The sequence below is a fragment of the Mastacembelus armatus genome, chromosome 3, assembly GCF_900324485.2.
Source record: "Mastacembelus armatus chromosome 3, fMasArm1.2, whole genome shotgun sequence".
NCBI lineage: Eukaryota > Metazoa > Chordata > Actinopteri > Synbranchiformes > Mastacembelidae > Mastacembelus > Mastacembelus armatus.
The window spans coordinates 17,195,153-17,212,117 of NC_046635.1; the positions used below are offsets into that span (position 1 = coordinate 17,195,153).

The 16,965-nt window shown below is 38.5% G+C and overlaps 2 protein-coding genes across 8 annotated transcripts in view; one reads left to right on the forward strand and one right to left on the reverse strand.

Annotated features, from left to right (window-relative positions):
* Window positions 1–1,475: 1,475 nt before the first annotated feature.
* On the reverse strand, window positions 1,476–13,595 carry LOC113122106 (nuclear receptor-binding protein-like). Of its 6 annotated transcripts, none has more exons than XM_026293083.2 (19): window positions 13,443–13,584; window positions 12,884–13,094; window positions 12,609–12,728; window positions 12,252–12,374; window positions 10,597–10,698; window positions 10,337–10,426; window positions 10,010–10,050; window positions 9,794–9,888; window positions 9,117–9,200; window positions 8,876–8,934; window positions 8,690–8,788; window positions 8,442–8,574; window positions 7,821–7,908; window positions 7,500–7,550; window positions 6,971–7,106; window positions 6,710–6,763; window positions 6,510–6,573; window positions 2,781–2,836; window positions 1,476–2,163 (listed from the first exon to the last, which is right to left on the reverse strand). In XM_026293083.2, the coding sequence occupies exons 2-19, from the start codon at window positions 12,950–12,952 to the stop codon at window positions 2,104–2,106; spliced, it is 1,524 nt and encodes a 507-aa protein (XP_026148868.1). In that variant the 5' UTR covers window positions 12,953–13,094; window positions 13,443–13,584; the 3' UTR covers window positions 1,476–2,103. The 6 variants fall into 6 exon arrangements, with proteins under 6 accessions (XP_026148868.1, XP_026148867.1, XP_026148871.1 ...); XM_026293082.2 differs by having other exon boundaries at window positions 6,710–6,784; XM_026293086.2 differs by lacking the exon at window positions 12,609–12,728 and having other exon boundaries at window positions 6,710–6,784.
* Window positions 13,596–13,933: 338 nt separating this feature from the next.
* The window catches only part of kctd3 (potassium channel tetramerization domain containing 3), a 45,438-nt gene continuing 42,406 nt past the window's right edge, over window positions 13,934–16,965 (forward strand). For both annotated transcript variants that reach the window (XM_026293074.1, XM_026293075.1), the window contains exons 1-2: window positions 13,934–14,557; window positions 14,939–14,992. In XM_026293074.1, the coding sequence (XP_026148859.1) occupies window positions 14,487–14,557; window positions 14,939–14,992 (125 nt within the window). In that variant the 5' untranslated portion in view covers window positions 13,934–14,486. The remainder of the gene's footprint in view (window positions 14,558–14,938; window positions 14,993–16,965) is intronic.

Sequence of the window (16,965 nt, forward strand, 5' to 3'; positions counted from 1 at the left end):
AACACTAAAAATAATTCACAAAACATCTTGTTCAGTGTAGAGAGGAGGATTTTTAATAGGCGTAAGAGTTTCTTTAGCAGAAGACAAAATGGCAAAAAGAAGAAATATTCTCCGAACACTGAACAATCGTGAGTTAATTTAACGCTACAGATTGGATCGCGATGGGATGTTTGTAGTCGAACTTATTAGAGATGCGCTCACATCTCCCACCCAAGGCAATGCCATAATGCCAGAAATGAAAGTGATTACAACACTGAGGTATTTGGTTGTTTTAGTTAACTTTGTGGCTGTATTCATGATTAATCAATTTCTTAATACAAACCTTGTATGAGTTCACTGTCCATTCTATTATGATATATTCTATTTTCAGAAAGAGCACATTTTAAGAGCTTTACAGATCAACCAATCAGTCCTTGAAATGCTGCATCAGCCAAACATCAGATACCAGTCTAATGACTCTCACCTGATTTGCTTAGCTCACCTAGTGAGCGTATGGGAGGAATGAAACCAACCTGGGAGATAAATTTGGAGGTTCCAGTCCAGCCTTTCTCAGACTGATGAAGCCAGTTGGATGGGTAGCGAAACGTTTCAGCCTTAAAAACTGAAAGTCCAGTTGCCATGACTCAACCTCTAGATAACCTTCCCTGGACGACTGAGAATCTTCACAGACCAATTACTTGGATGGAAAACATTCAGAAACAGAGGGAGAGATAAACAGGAAGACACAAAGGCTTGTCAGCATAAAGTTGCTTTGATGATCACATTCGATGGTTTTACCGCTTCTCTTTACAAGTGAGGAATTTACATTCTTCTGGCTGATTTAATAAGGTGTATAATAAGGTATATGGAATGCACAGTCTTAGCAGTGACCTTGCACAAAGAGAAAACTAAGTCCACTAGGGTGGACAAGTACAGCAAAATGCAGACTGGAGCACAATGGTTGCAGTAATACATTTTTAAAAATACTTCAGAAACACAAGTGGAAATCTATTAATCTAATCTCATACGTACCAGCATCAGAGGACATCTCTATCTAAAGGCATCTACTGAAAGCATCAACTAAAGTGAGAGTGATTCTATGACACTTCAAAATATAATTTATAAAATAAAATATCAAAACAAGGTTTTTTTTTTTTTTTTCAATACAAACGTCATAATCACTTTGTATTCTTACAGCCCATTTAAGATTCTTAGCATGCAAGTTTTCAGACGCAGTAGTACTAGTAGTTCTGGGTAAACATGTCACAATAAGGTCACAGGTAACTCCCTGGTTTCTCAATATGACTTTAGGCAAGATCTGTATAATGTAAAATTTTTGGTTTCAAGTCTAGGAGCCTCTGCACCCACTAGGCCCCAGTTCTAGTTTTTTTAAGTATGTTATCAAATGAAAATAAAAGCTACAAAAACAAGAAAAAAAAGTTGTACTGGCTCAGACCACAGTAAACAAAGATGAAATAAGCAATGAAAAACAAAACTCAATGTACAATATCTGTAATATAAATAAAACATACAAAACGTTGACATATCAGGCTTCTTTCTATGGCATATGTCAGCCGAGTTCAATATGCAAGTTTCAGAAGACATGAAAATATTTTTATGGCAGAGTAGCATGTATGAACCCAAGAAGCAGCAAATGATGAAACTATAAATAATAACATAATAATGGAAAGAGAACTTCAAGGCGTGCACATAGGGTCCACAAGAAAGGAAACAGTAGAGCAGAAAATAAAAAAATCCTAACTCACACATTGAAATTCAGTAACAATTCACAGAGCTCACAAATACCTCAAGGTAAACAAATAATCATCTTCCAGAGATGATGCCTGCCCAAAGTGTGATATGCAGTAATGCAAATACATTTTGGTCTGTATCAAGGGATTTTGACAAATACCCTTTAGAATAAAGTCCTTTTATGCTTTTGATTTTAATCCCAGACACTTAAAAAAAAACTACACTTTTGGCCACATGACAACTATGGCTCAGTATAAGGAAAAAAAAACCAAAAACAATAAATACAGTCACTGCAAGGAGTCATCAAAAATAAAGTGTGTGAAAAAGTTGTGTCTACTTGAAGATACAGTAACACAGTCAAGGTAATCGCCACTAGTGAAGACCTTGAGTAAAAGTTTCTTCCAGTAGAGAGGCGATTTTGTTTTGGTCCACCTGTTAAGGGAATGCAAACATGAATGAATGAATGAATGAATAAAAATATACCACTGTGCTGGTGGAGATGCAGCCCAGCAATATGGTAAACCACACACAGACATTGTGTATCAGTTATGTATCCATGAACTCCATTAAGGAGACAGAGCCACTGAAAACAAAGTGTACTCTTGCCCACAAAGTGATGAAGTGACTATACAACATCAGAGTGGGTCAGCCTGTGTGCATGCCAAAGTGGGCACCACAGTACATATGTAACAGGCTCTTTAAGTCTCATTAGTGGCCTAATGGATAGAGTCGGACTTGTAAGCTGAAAGGGTTCGAGTCTCAGGACTGGCAGGAATTGTCGGTGGGGCGGAGTGAGTAGCCAGCGCTCTCTCCACCTTCAATACCACAACTGAGGTGAGACCCTTGAGCAAGGCACTGAACCCTCAACTGCTCCCCGGGTGGGTGTGATGTCCAGGTGTGTGTTCACGGTAATGCAATTTCTCCATTGTGGGACTAATAAGGGTAATGTTGGAGGGTTGACCTTTTAAATGCTACAAATTGGCATGCTCACCTACACAGTCACCCACACCGTCACTGTGAATCTCTCTTTAAAAACTCAAAACACCCACCTCACTGATCAAGCCCAGCTGCACCAACTCTTCAGCCAGCTCTTGAACATTCTCATCTGAAACACATAGCAGCACATTTAGCAATTCACAGACATGTAACATCACCTTCACATGAACTCTTCCTGTCATGGCTAGTAGATTTTTTGTGTTCTTGTGGACAGCTATGAAAACGGTCACCAAGTGAAATCCAATGCTGTGTGTTAAGGGTCCATAATGGGAATGACATGAAAAATTGAAAAAAGCCAACATACTGCAACTAGCAGTACCAGGGCATGGCATTACACGTTAGCTTCTTTAGCCCTGCTATTAAAGTTTTAAGAATTTAATGGACATTTTTATTTTAGAGTGTACAGAAGCTTTGTTTGGCCCTAATATTTGTATACCTTTACCAGTGTTTTAATAAGCCATGTATTTTACACCTTGCTAATCATTCATCCCCTCTATCTAGGCACTCTCTAGGCTATCTAGGCTCTATCCACCCTGCAAAGCAGCTGCACAACTTTGTGTTAGATAAAATAACTTCTGCTCTGACTGCCCTTCTCCTCTGGCTTTTTAGATAACATACTGCCTTATAGTTTGGTTAAAATATAAAGCACTAATATAAGAAAGTTAGTCCACCAAAAACCGAACTACACAGGGCATCAACAGATGTCTAAATTAAATATATGTGCAAGGCTACTTAAAATCATAACATATAGGAGATGCAGGATTTTACTTCACAAAATCTTGGGGAAACAGCGGCCCTACTGTCCTGCGAGTGCCTGATCCTGTCAGATCTCAGAAAGTAGGCAGGGCCGGACCTTGGTAGTACTTTGATGGGAGACTGCCTTGAAAGACCAGGAGTTGCTAGGCTCAGCCACTGAAGTTGCACAAGCTAGTGCTGTCTAAGTGTTGGTCCCAAGCCAGAGGAAATGAGAGGGTTGCGTGAGGAAGGGCATTTGGCATAAATAATTTGTGCCCAATCAATCATGTGGGTCAAATGATCTGATGTAGCGACCCCTAACGGGAGCAGCTGAGAGAACAAAAAAAAAAAAAAAAAAAAAAAAAAAGCTTTGGGAAAACACATTCAGAACAAAGTAGCTCAGATTTTTTATATAAACTGTTCAGTACCTCCTGATGCCTACATTCTCTTAAAAACCTTAAAATACACACACATCTATGACCCTCCTTTTAGTCACTTATCTGTTTCTGTAATAAACAAATTAAGACATTTCTAATCTGAGCCTTGAGCCTTGTAAGCAGAGCAGTTATCAAGCTAAATTTCTAAATTTTAATAATTTTCAAATGAACCAGGAATGTGGCTGGGACAAGACAAACAAGAGGAGGTGACAGATCATCTGACAACTTTTACATGAATAAAAAAAAAACCCCACAGAAGTTCACTGCTACATTGAATTTGCTGAATCACACAAAAGGCCACAGGGGAAACTGGTGAAATTTAAGTGGCTCAGTTAGCTTGTGACCTTGTACAGTGTAACATTTGACTTTGGCATGTCGATAAGGAATGCTTAGGAAAGAATATCCCTGATATCTGCATGAGGGATTGTTTACATTAAGCAGCATGTGTCCATGAGACTGATTTGTGTGTGTGAGTGTGAGTGTGAGAGAACTAGGGACAGACAGATGAAATCCTGGGAAGAGATGGCCAGATCTTGACACAGGACGTGACAGCTGTCAGCTGCAGCCGTTCACAACTCCAGCATTCCCCATACGCCTGCAACTTTATAGATGCCTACCATACCTGTGTGAACATGTGCACATACTGCCTACAATATTCCAGTGCCACAGTTGTGTTGTGTGCTACTTGTTACTTGCTGGTAGGTTTTCTGTGCATGCTGTATTTTGTGACACCATCTGAGTTTCATGCTCCCTTGAATCTCACTCGCACTTTCCTACATGCCACTGTGCAGACACACAGAGGTACAGTATAAGAAAACCACTTGGCTACAACTTACATATACAGTGGTGTGAAAAAGTGTTGGCCCCCTTCCTGATTTCTTATTTTTGGATTTTGTTTTCCCTTAATAATAAAAACCTTCATTTAAAAACTGCATGATGTGTTTACTTGTGTTATCTTTGACTAATATTTAAATTTGTTTGATGACCTGAAACATTAAAGTGTGACAAACATCCAAAAAAATAAGAAATTAGGAAGGGGGCCAACACTTTTTCACACCACTGTATGCATGTCACTCCCTTATGACGTCCATCCATTCATCCATTATTTATACCTGCTTATCTGCTTTATTTCTATTTAGGGTCACAGGAACCTACTGGAGTCTATCCCAGCTCTCTTCGGGTGAAAGGCAGGGGTACACCTTGGACAGGTCACCAGTCCATCACCAAGGCCTTTACTACAAATACAGTATATTTTCTAATATTTAAAAAAAAAAAAAAAAAAAAAAAAAACACATGTAGAGGTGCACGAGAAAAAAACTGATAATAATCCTCTTATTGTCAATATCAACCTACATAGGACATGCCATCAATGATAACAAATGATCATCTAATTTAGGGGTAGGCGATCCATGTTCTCTGAGGGCCCTGTTTGTTTTCTAACTATTCCTGCCCTACCAACTGCTGATTACCTAGATCAGGTGGGCTCAGCTAATCAGAAGCTGAAAGATGGCAATTCAATTCATCTTTCCCCACTCCACCCACCTCTGGTACCATTCAGCTTCTGATTGACTGAAAACACCTGATCCAGGTAATCAGCTGTGGGTAGGGCATGGATAGTTGGAATAAAAGCAGGGCAGTGGCCCTCAAGGAATGCATGCTGCCCACTAGGGCTGGGCAATATCGCCTAAAAAAAATAAAAATAAATAAATGATAATAAAAAAAAAATCCAATTTATGATTTAAATCGATTTTTTCCCCTTGGCGGGTGTGCTTGTGTTGCATTTTATTCATTTTGTAGGGCGCAGCAGCCTTCCCATTCGGCAGCATGCCTCTGTTTGAGGTGCTGCAGTAAATTGGTCATACTGTTACCTTTGCTAGCAACAGACTTCAAACACACTTTGCAGCGGGGTGTTATTTGTTCTGCGTCTGACGCCGCAAAACCAAACCAACTCTAAATTATGGATGACACTGTGCCTTTCTTGGGAATGAGTTCTTCCCTGCTCGCTGCCATGTTTGTGTATCTCTAATATGGCAAACACACAGAGGGAGGGGCTGAGCCCAGAGATTTTCATTCAAACAAGGCGATATAGCCTCTATACTATAAGCTGAAAATTTCAATTTAATTCAATATATTTGTATAATTCAATTTATTTTATTTCCAATATATTTTAATTATGTATTAGCACCAAATCACAATAAAAATAATTTCAAGGCTCTTTCCATAGAAAACTAACAAATGCCTTATGAGTAAGCACTTGGTTTACTGTAAAGAGGAAAAACTCCCTTTAACAGAAGAAAGCTCCAGCAGAACTCGGCTCAGTTTGGGCAGCGGTTCTTTGTTGTATGAAAATAACCTGCTTTGTTTTGCTTTTGCATGTGGCGAAATCCCCCATTTATCTCCATGCTGATTGCTGCTATACAAAAACTTGACTGAGAACTGTGCTGAATGATGAGGAAGCTAAACAGAATATTTTGAATGTTGGTACGCTTAAAAAAAAAAAAAAAAATCAGGGACTTTATCTTTAAGCTTATTACTCAATAAGCTTAAAGATAAAGTCCCTGAAGCATGTCAGTATGTGATACAGAAGTGATGAAAGAGAATCGATCTTACGAGGTAACATGTCACAGCTTAGATGTCTGTTCAGTTTATCCTCCAGTTTCAGCAGTAATGATAGCTAAAAAAAGGACAAACAGATTATTTTATAAAAAACCTCTGTAGGGCTAGGAACCAATAAGAGGGAAGTTAAATGTTGCATTCAACATGTACTGAACAATAATAACCTATAATGTATAAAGTCATTACAGACTTACATGATACTTTGCTCCCTCTTCAACTGGTTCAACACTGCACTGCATATAAATGACCTGCAGAAATATTATGGAAATCTATATATAAAGGGTTCTCAATTAATGTTGGTACAATTTCAGATCACTTTACAATATTTCAGCAAATGTGCAGTCTGCATCTTCATATAGTGACTGTAAATTAAGAGAAAATAGCAGTAGAATTATTACAGAATGGTGAAATGCTACCATTGTGATGGTATATGCCGTAAAATCTGTCATACACACCCGCCGTGTCTCGAGCTCTGCAGGTTCAGGGGTTGGGGATTTGACCAATGGGATGACAACAGGAGATTGAACGGTCTGTTGCTGAGGTGGCCTAGGACATGGCAGCCCAAATGCTGTCATTGGATAAATACCGTTCCTGACCCAGGAAGGGATGATAAGAAAAAGAAAAGGAGAAGTAGAGAAAACATGGAAGATGGAAAGCACATACAAAGGTTTGAGTTGGAAAAAAGATCAAAGTCAAAATATTTTAAAGAAAAAAAAAACAAGATAAAAAAATGTAATAGTTAAATTCATAATACACATATATACATAATACAACAAATATTTTACAGACATCTGAGTGTGTTTAAATTGAAGTACATCCCCTAATTCATTAGAAGGGCACTGAACCAGGCCTAGAGATTTTATCTGAGGGGAGCTGCACAAAGAAGTCTACTACTGCCCCCTTGTGGGGCTTTACAAAATCAGGTGCACATTGTAACAAAACATCTAAACTAGATCATCTTTAAAGAATAGCTTTGCATCTTACCTCACATCCTCCAGAAACTTATCAAGCTCCAAAGCAGGAAATTGTGAAATCCTACAGGGAAAAAAATGGGTCAGGAAAAAATTAGAATTTCTAGAAATTTGGCAAATTAGGTTAGGATAAATAGAATAAGATAGATTAGATGATATTACACATGTAAGCTTATTGTAATAACATACATTTAAGATGAGTAGTAGTAGTATTGTTATTATTAGTATTATTGCTATTGTTAATGATTAATAATTACCAGTACCAACTACTTTTATTTCTGCTGTGTCTACCCTTACTCCCACTACAACATGGATACTTGTTTCTGTCCCTTACTTGAGTTGAACATCTTTTGTTTCAGCGATGAGCAGGTTGGGGTCCAGATTCTTGGTAATCTCCTCCAGGGCATTCTCAGGTATCATGTCTGAATATTTATAAATAATTTAAGATGAATTAAATAATGTTGAGTTTAAGAATAAATTAAACTTGGATAAGCTTTCATTGCTGGTACATGATGATGTTAATAAGGAGATGTCTCATGATCTGCATCTTGACGCATCTTGTATGTACATGTTTTTGTACATAAGATGTCCCAGTGTGTACTTGTATGAAACTGATTCTGGTCTATTATAATATAAACTGAGAGGCATGTTAATCATGTAACCGACAGTATATTTATTATAACCTGAAGGTAGAGAAGTTCACAACAACCTGAAAAACACTAACATATTGTCAATTTAAATATCCAGCACATAAAGCAACACTCATTTGGAATCTTCTTTTTCTCCACTTGATTATTAAACATTTTAACACTTCTGCTCTGGAATCTAAAGACTTTAAATATTTGCCCTCAAGTCACTCATTCAGTTCAATGTTGGGATGGACACTTTTTTTCAAAAACTGATGCACAACAAAACAGGTTGCTGAAATGTTTGTATGTGTGTGTTAAAGACTCACATTGGTGGCTGACAATGCAATGTGCAGCCAGCAGTTTTAGCTGTGGTACTTCAAACAGAGCCTGGTTAAACAGTAGCTCTCGGGCAGTAGGCCTTGCACTGGCATCACACTCAAGGCATTTTTGTATTAACTCCTACAAAAACAAACTTCTGGGTCACACTTTTCAAAGAGCAAAAAGAAAAATCTTCCAAATGTTAATATGATATTATACTCATAAGCATGTACATACTCCACTCCCTTTATCTTACCCTCTGCAATGGGTCCTCCAGTAGCTGTATGGCACTGTTAATAGCCTCCGGAGAAACGTAAGAGGAATCTCCATTCCCCTGGATCTCCAAGAGTGCCATCTGCAATACACCAACACAGATGTTATTAGATACTGTTTCGGGAAAGGACTCAGACCATTCAATCGTATATTATGGATCCCATCTCACCTCTAGGGCACACATACCAAACGAGTATATGTCTGCAGCGGTGGTGACATTGTCAACAGCTACAATAAGAGAAAGAATTAAAAAACATTTCATATAGTTTAATCCTTACGTAAGACCTAGACCTAGTTAATATATCAAAGTGACACTGGTGGTGGCTCTATCATGTGTATCTGTTATATCTAACTGGATACTACCAATATCAGTATTAACAGAAAAAATGACTCATTCTGGTCATGTTTACCTCCATATTCTGGTGCAAAGAAGTGCAGGCTCTTCTGTTCCTCGTGACATGTTTTCACATGGTTGTTAATGGTGTCTGGAGCAACTGCAGATGAGACAGGAGAAAGTATGAACAATATATACAGTAAAAGTATGATGGAGAACAGTCAGAGAATGCAGTATAAAGCAGGAAGAATGAACATACAGGTCAAGAAAGAAGAGCAAGACAAGAAAAAAGATTTTTGATAAAGGGAGGAGCCAGAATCAGGGAAAGAAGAGGAAATGTCAGTATTCTCTGTGTTGTGTAAGCATTGAAAGCTATTCCTTTAACAGATATGGAGTGGGAGAAAACAAAATGTAGAAAAGCTAGCTAGAATTTTGTAATTTCACCCATGTGCAGTTTTATAAACCACATTACACATCACCTTTTTTACATCTTGTGTAGGGTTTTCTTGGTACAAGAAAAATCAATACTACCACCATTTTTCTTTACTGTTCCTTTAAAGTGCAAATAAGACTGCTACTGGTACTGTATGATCATATAAATGTATCACATAATTATGGGAATTGGTGGAATTATGGGATCTGGTGCTATTCAAATAAGAAATAAAATAAATCAGTATCATTTGACTCTATCAAGGTGCTCTAACACCACTACCTAATAGAGTGAGGGGGGGGGGGACTGGTGTAATTCTATACCTGATCCAATCTTGATGAGCCCATTGTGCTGAATGAAGATGGTGTCACAGGTCAAGTTGCCATGAATGATGGGTGGGTCACATGAATGAAGATAACTGAATGATTAAATAAAACATTCACTAATACATAAGTAAGGCTCTTAATTTTTTCCCATGTGCATATAAATTACTGTAAGACTATATGGTATTTAACAATGTCTGAAAATGGAAAACCGACCTGAGAGCAGACAGGATTTGTGTGCACCACCTTTTCCAAGCCTGTAGAATACAACTTATTAGAGAGCTAACTGTGGTTTTCAATATAAGTGAACTATGGCTATTGTTGAACTATTGTTGAAGTGTCACACAGTGTGTTTGCAAAATCTTTCCTTTCTTTTGTCAACATCCAAATGCCAATTAATTTTTTTACTGAACTATTAAAAGTCTGGAAATTTGATCTAATTCTAAGTCTATTAAGGAAGTATTATATGCCAAAAACTACATCATGGTTCACATCTAAATTTACACATGTGGTACACATACACTTACGTTTGGTCAAATATACCTTTTCATTCATGCTCTTGTGATTTTTCTTTGTCTTCTTCAGAAACTGCTTCAAGCTTCCAGATGACATATATTCAGTGATGAAAATAACCTGAAGAAGTAAAAGAAATCAGAAAGAAGTAAAAGAAATGGGACATCACATAGAGGGATGTTACTCCAACAAAAGATTAGCAATTTTATGTTACATATTTTTAAAATTACTGTACTATTTATGCAGCTGACAGACTAAAGATTCAATGTCTTGCAAGGCCTGAGACTCACCCTGGCACGATTCTCCTTTGTGTCAGCCCAGTACTTGTGAAACTTCACAATATTTGCATGTTCCAAATGGATCAGGTTATCAAATACAGCATTTACTTTCTCCTAAATACAAGACAAACGTATGTATAAGAACACCACTAACCAGAACTAACTATAATACGTTTTAATAGATTTGGCTGGTACACTAATGTTTCTGTACCTGACTGATAAGTAACCAGACTATCAATCAGTATAAAAATATCAATCAATATAAAATAAATACAATTTCCTCTACAGTTAAAAAAAAAACATGATGTCAAAACTGGTGATGTTGAAGCAGAACCTAGTCACTGTGATTGTTAGACAAAGAACTTCTAAAGTCACTGAGTCTGAATTCACTCCTTTGCTCACGCTCGCTCTCTCTCTCTCTCTCACACACACACACACACACACACACACACGCACAGACACGCACACATATAGGATGGACACTCCTTAGCAAGCAGCAACTGCACCATCGTGTATTTGGCTATAATTTTCATATCTATAAAATATATTTGCACTGTTGTCAGAAAGTACTGTAGATGCCATTGAAATAACTGTTTTGTTCCATTGTGGGGTGGTGGAGGATACTACAAAGCAAATAGCTACATTTACTCAAATTTTAGACAGATAAACCAAATATACAGAACACTGATTTCAAATAGCAACAGAAATCTAGTGATATCACTGAGAGCTACAGTGGAACACAACTATTTTCATACCCCCAAAGATGTCACTGGTACATGGACACAAACTCATGTCCCTGTGCTTCTGTGGGCCGTAAAGCCACCGCTGGTCCGGTCCATACTCTCACAATGTCCAGCAAAGTATGGTAAGCAACCAGCTGCATGTCTGACTACTTTGTTTAATTTTTTGGAATCTTCCTGTTTGTTGCATTAGCACCTGCTTTAGCTGACACCCTTTCAGTCTTCACTTTGTCTGCAATACTGCCTCTATTTTTCACAGGAACAATGTATGGTAGTTTTAAAGAATGTTTTGCACTGACCATTTAGCTTTAATTGTGGAGTGTACTGGGTACATGTTCAGGTTGACTGTGATTTGATTGTTAACTCTTTAACTGCAAAACTGTTTGGGGTGTGCCTAAATATAGTTTAGTATATGAGCCTTTTCTTGCATATGTCTTACTGATTTTTAAATGTCTATAAATGAGGCCTCAGGAGATTGCATAATTAGCACTCACTGTCCAAGCCCATGTACCTTAAAATATGTCAAATGAGTCAAACACTTAAATTTGACTGACATGCTTGACACTGGTTTTACCACATTACAGTCCCTGAGTTTTGTCATTTTCCTCACTATAACAACTAGTTTGTGTGAACTACACTAAAAGGAGATGTTTCATCCTATTAACCTTTACATTTTCATCCTTATTATCTATATTGACCACAAATGCACATAATGATAAAAATAAGTCCAGGGTAATCTGTTGCTCTTTTTTTAACATTTTCAGGTGAAATATTCATCATATTAGATAAGTTGACAGAGAAAAATATGATTTCGACACTGCATCAATCCATATCCAATTGTCTGTACAAGACTATTACACAATTCATGCATGTTCCCTAAAGAGATCTTTAATAGATTTTTTCATACTGTGTAACACTAGGCCTCACCTCCAGCAGTTTGAAGTTCTTCCTCTCGGAGATCATGACTTCATTCCATACTACCTCCACCCCTTCCTCTGTGTCCATTGCCAAGTAAGCAGCATCTATCCCCGGGACATTGCGCTGATTCACCTACATTTAAAGAAAACAGAAAAGTATCTTATGAGAATATATGTTTTAATAGTTAGATAAAGGGTGCAAAAACTATATGTAATTACCTATCTCACAATGCTGCTTGATTTACAAAATCACCTCCATTAGATAAGCTACAGTTTTGGGAAATAATAATAATCGATTTAATCCACCCAAGACCCATTTGATCCATAATAAAAGATCTACATCACAAAAGCCACCCCTTGCCCTAACCTCCTCTCTGCGTTTCTGCCAGCGGCCACAGGGACTTTCTTCGAGGATTTCAGACTCGTCTTCACTCTCATCCTCATCTTCACTCTTATCCCCGTCTTCTGTTTTTTTTGTGGTAGGAGGCTGAGATAGAGTATTTTATTAATACCCAAGAGGAAATTCTGGTGTTACATTGGCAGAGAAATGAAATAATACACACTATAAAGGAGCCTATTACAATATACCTATTGAGTAAATACAGAATGTGCAGAAGATGTAGGTAAAGACAGATGCTCCACCTGTTGAGTATTACTAGACATGTGTACTGCTGTAGTTATAATTTCTCTCCCCTCGGCCTCCATCGTCATCACAGCTTGTATGCTGGTTTTCCTTCTGTAGGATCTTCTTCCTCAACAGCAACAGGTTATACGAAGCTCCTTTTTTGATTTTTTCCCCTCCGAGCTGGTCACACTTAACGTTAAATCTTCTTTCCTGTTCAAGGGGGGAGGACTGTGAATAACACATAAAACATAATTAGCGAGCTTGGAACCTGGTGCTATCTGTCCTAACGTGAAGTCCTACTTTCCCACATTAGTTTACTAGCTACTGAGAAACAACCCTGTATTAACGTTACATACTTTAGTGCAGCGATGGGCTCAGAGGCAGAGAAACTTTACTGTTACAGGGCACTAAAACCGGTAACCAGTTAAACTATCTATTGTAATGTTCAGTTTTAACTAAGGACGGTCGGCCTCCCTTTGCTAACTTTTTCGCGGCTAACTAGCTAAGGAAAGGTTTAGCTATTTCCCTTCCATTAGCTTGTATCTAACATAAGGTTGACAACAATGTACAGCTTACCGTGGCATGGAAAAATACCACCGAACAAATGTCGTCAGTCTACATGCTGTTAGACAAACAGTCCAGTTCCTGATACAACATATGGTTTTGTTTCAAGTCCCTTTCTCTTAGCAGGAGTGGGAGGGGCGGCCCAGCACAGAAAACGCAGAGGTGTAGGCAGTCTAGTTATTACTACCTAGATCATCAAAATAATTAGAAGACGTGGGGTTTGAATGACAGAGGTGGTGCTGAATGTTTGAACTAACACACGCGTTCTGTGTATCCTTGTCTGTAGAGCTCACACAACTCCCTAAACATATCATATCATATCTCAACACTGATGGTGGACACTTGTAACTCGTTCAATATATGTTTGAAATAATTTTTGGTAAGTTGATTCAAACAACCCACATTTAGACGAAAGTGCATCGTGTCCTGTTTTGTGTTTTATAAAGCTGCACGAAGAGAATAAAGACAGTGTTTTGTTCTTATTATTGTACTTGCAGCCTCACTATTGATGTGGTAGGTAAATTAAGCGCACCCAAATGTGGCTCTGATTGGGTAATTAAGATAGTTCACTCCCGTAATGCTTGTTCAGAGGGGAAGTTCGCGAAACGGTTTAGAGCTATATAAAAATATTTGTATGAAACTTGAGCAAAGCATTAACCATATCTATGTTATATAAACCTTTTCTTAAACAGGAACATTTTTAAGCGAAAACGGAAGTTGTCAGAGGCGAACCCTCTCGTCTCGCCTGTAGACGGTTTGCACAGCTGTTTTCACGTTGCTGAAATTCTGCGCAAGATGTTATCTACGATTTACGTGCAAGGCAGTGATGCAAACAAGCCCACTGGAAAATAAAGGCATTTGTTGCTGCCTTGTGGATAAAAGGACTCCTGTCTCTCTTCGCTCACTATGCGGATCCCTAACGATGTCGATGCCGCCCTCATAGGTTTGATATAACGGGTATTTGTGAAGCCGGAGAGAAGGGAGGTCGGCCGAGCTAGGAGAGGAATGTTAGCAAGCTAGCTCTGTAACGGTTATAACGGGACAGGTCCATAAGTCATGGCCACGAACGGTAACAGCTCGTCACCCGGGATGGGAGAGATCATCCAGTTAAACGTTGGTGGGACAAGGTAAGGTTTGTCAACAGGGCATCTCGACAGAACAGGGTTGTCATTTGTCAATTTGAGCTGGGGCTACGGACATGTATGTTTGATAGTATCTACAGGGCTAAGCAGCCATGGATGTAGAAGAAGCAGATTCAACACCCATGGTTTTCATTAAGGCTACGCTTTCTGTTTAGTTAATTATTTTCCTACCTCACACAGTGGGGTCTCTCGCTCACACAGTGGGGTTTCTGAGTAATTTCAGTCGTACACCATGCATTTACATTCTAACACATTTCTTCAGCAATGCAATTTAGTCTTTTATTCTAGCTGTGCCACGACCATTGAATTAACCCCGCATCATCTACAACCTAGAAATAAATGCGTTGTTGTGTCTTTGCACTGTAGGTTCAGCACCTCCAGACAAACTCTGATGTGGATTCCGGACTCTTTTTTCTCAAGGTTGGTTGATTTTTGAAAAGCAAGCAATCTATGAAACCCAGCCTACTTTATGTAGGAAAAGCACGTGCACATGCAGTTTACATGATCAGCTAATGAAAATTCACATGAATGCTATCAAGGCTATATTGTGATTATTATTTATGGTAGACCTGCACGATTAATTGTTTGTAAACCGAAATCGCGATTTGAAAGGGTGCGATTTTCAAATCGCAAGAGCTGCGATTATTTCGATGGACTATCAAATATGGTAACAAGCATATATGTAGTTTTTGACAGTTCGCTTCATGTGCATATTATATCTTATATTACAAAAATATAACGTTAACGCCATTTGGAAAAGATGAGCGAGAGATACGGCTCAATTTCCCAACAAAGTGTGTCTGCAAAAGAGCAAAGTCCTGCAGACGACTTGGTACCTAAACGAAAAACCACCGCATATGTTTGGAATTATTTTGGATTTCGAAGTTCTGATGTACTTCAAAGGCAAGTACTTTGTAAAATGTGCCAAAAATCAGTGTCGACCTCGCGAGGCAACACAACCAACCTGTATCAGCACCTGCAGAAGCGTCACAGACAACTCTATGATGAATGCATGGCCAAAAGGCCCACCGATGAAAACACTTCATCACAACCACCGCGACTGACATCCAAACAAACTTCAATTGCTCAAGCGTTAGAAAGTGGCACAAGTCCTATGACAAATCTTCACGAAGGGACGGTGAAATAACAGACGCCATAGCAAAGTTACCTGACTAAAGATATGGTGCCGATTAACACTGTCACAAAAGATGGTTTTAAGAATCTTATCCTAAAGCTCAATAAAAGATATCGCATTCCTTCTCGTACGTTCTTCACTCACGCCATCCAAAACCTGTACCTTAAGTGCAGGAAAAAGGTCAAAGCTGAGCTAAAAGAGGTGATATCTTACGCAACGACAACTGGCATGTGGTTGAGCAGGATGATCGAACCATATCAAAGTCTCACTGTTGATTTCATATGTGAGGATTTTGAATTAAAGAGTCGTTGTTTACAAACGTCATACTTTCCCACTGACCATACCGGAGAAAACATCACTTCTGCTTTGAAAGATGCTCTAGCTGGCTGCGGTCTGAACGAAGAAGGCCAGGTGTGCTTGCAATGCAGCCAACATAATAAGGGCAGTGGAAATAAATGGATGGACCAGGCTGCAATGTTTCAGTCACAGACTCCATCTTGCTATCGGTAAGTGTTCATAATATACATTTCATAATTGGGAATTATTCATATACAATACATAATCATATTGTAAAAATGATAAATAATTTGTTAATAATAGAATTCACTGCATAAACTTATACGTTTAACATTTCTGTTAGTTAATTAATTAATTAATAAGGAGTTATGTGTATATAAATTAAAATGAACTCAAGTACTCTTAAAAATGTTGTTCGTTGTAGGCTCATTCACATCTTAGATATTAACTAATGCCAGCTGAGATAATTGCATTCTAAGCTTTTTATAATGGTATATTTTCAGAAAATGCACTGAAAGACTGAGCAGCAGGCGTTTGCAAGAAGCTGGTCAGTCAATTCTCCTACAGCTGGAAGAAATGAATGGCATTGACTCCAGCCCAAAAAGAGCTAAATCTGCCAGAGCACTCATTATTTACAGAGTGCCCAACAAGATGGGGAACCAAAGGAAAAATGATTGCAAGGGTTCTGGAGCAGTGTAAAGCTCTGAATCGTGCTGTCTGCAGACAAGGAAACACGACATCTAACGCTGACATGGCAAGACATAGAGCTGTTAGAATCCATCCACAAAGCTCTGCATCCACTCCAGGAGTTTACAGATGTGCTTTCGGGAGAGGATTATGTTAGTGTCTCCTATCTTAAGCCAATTCTTCGCCTTTTGAGGACGAAGACACTCGCTGAAGATCAGGACAACACTAATCTAACAAGGGCAATCAAAGACAGAGTCCTTTAATACCTCAAGGA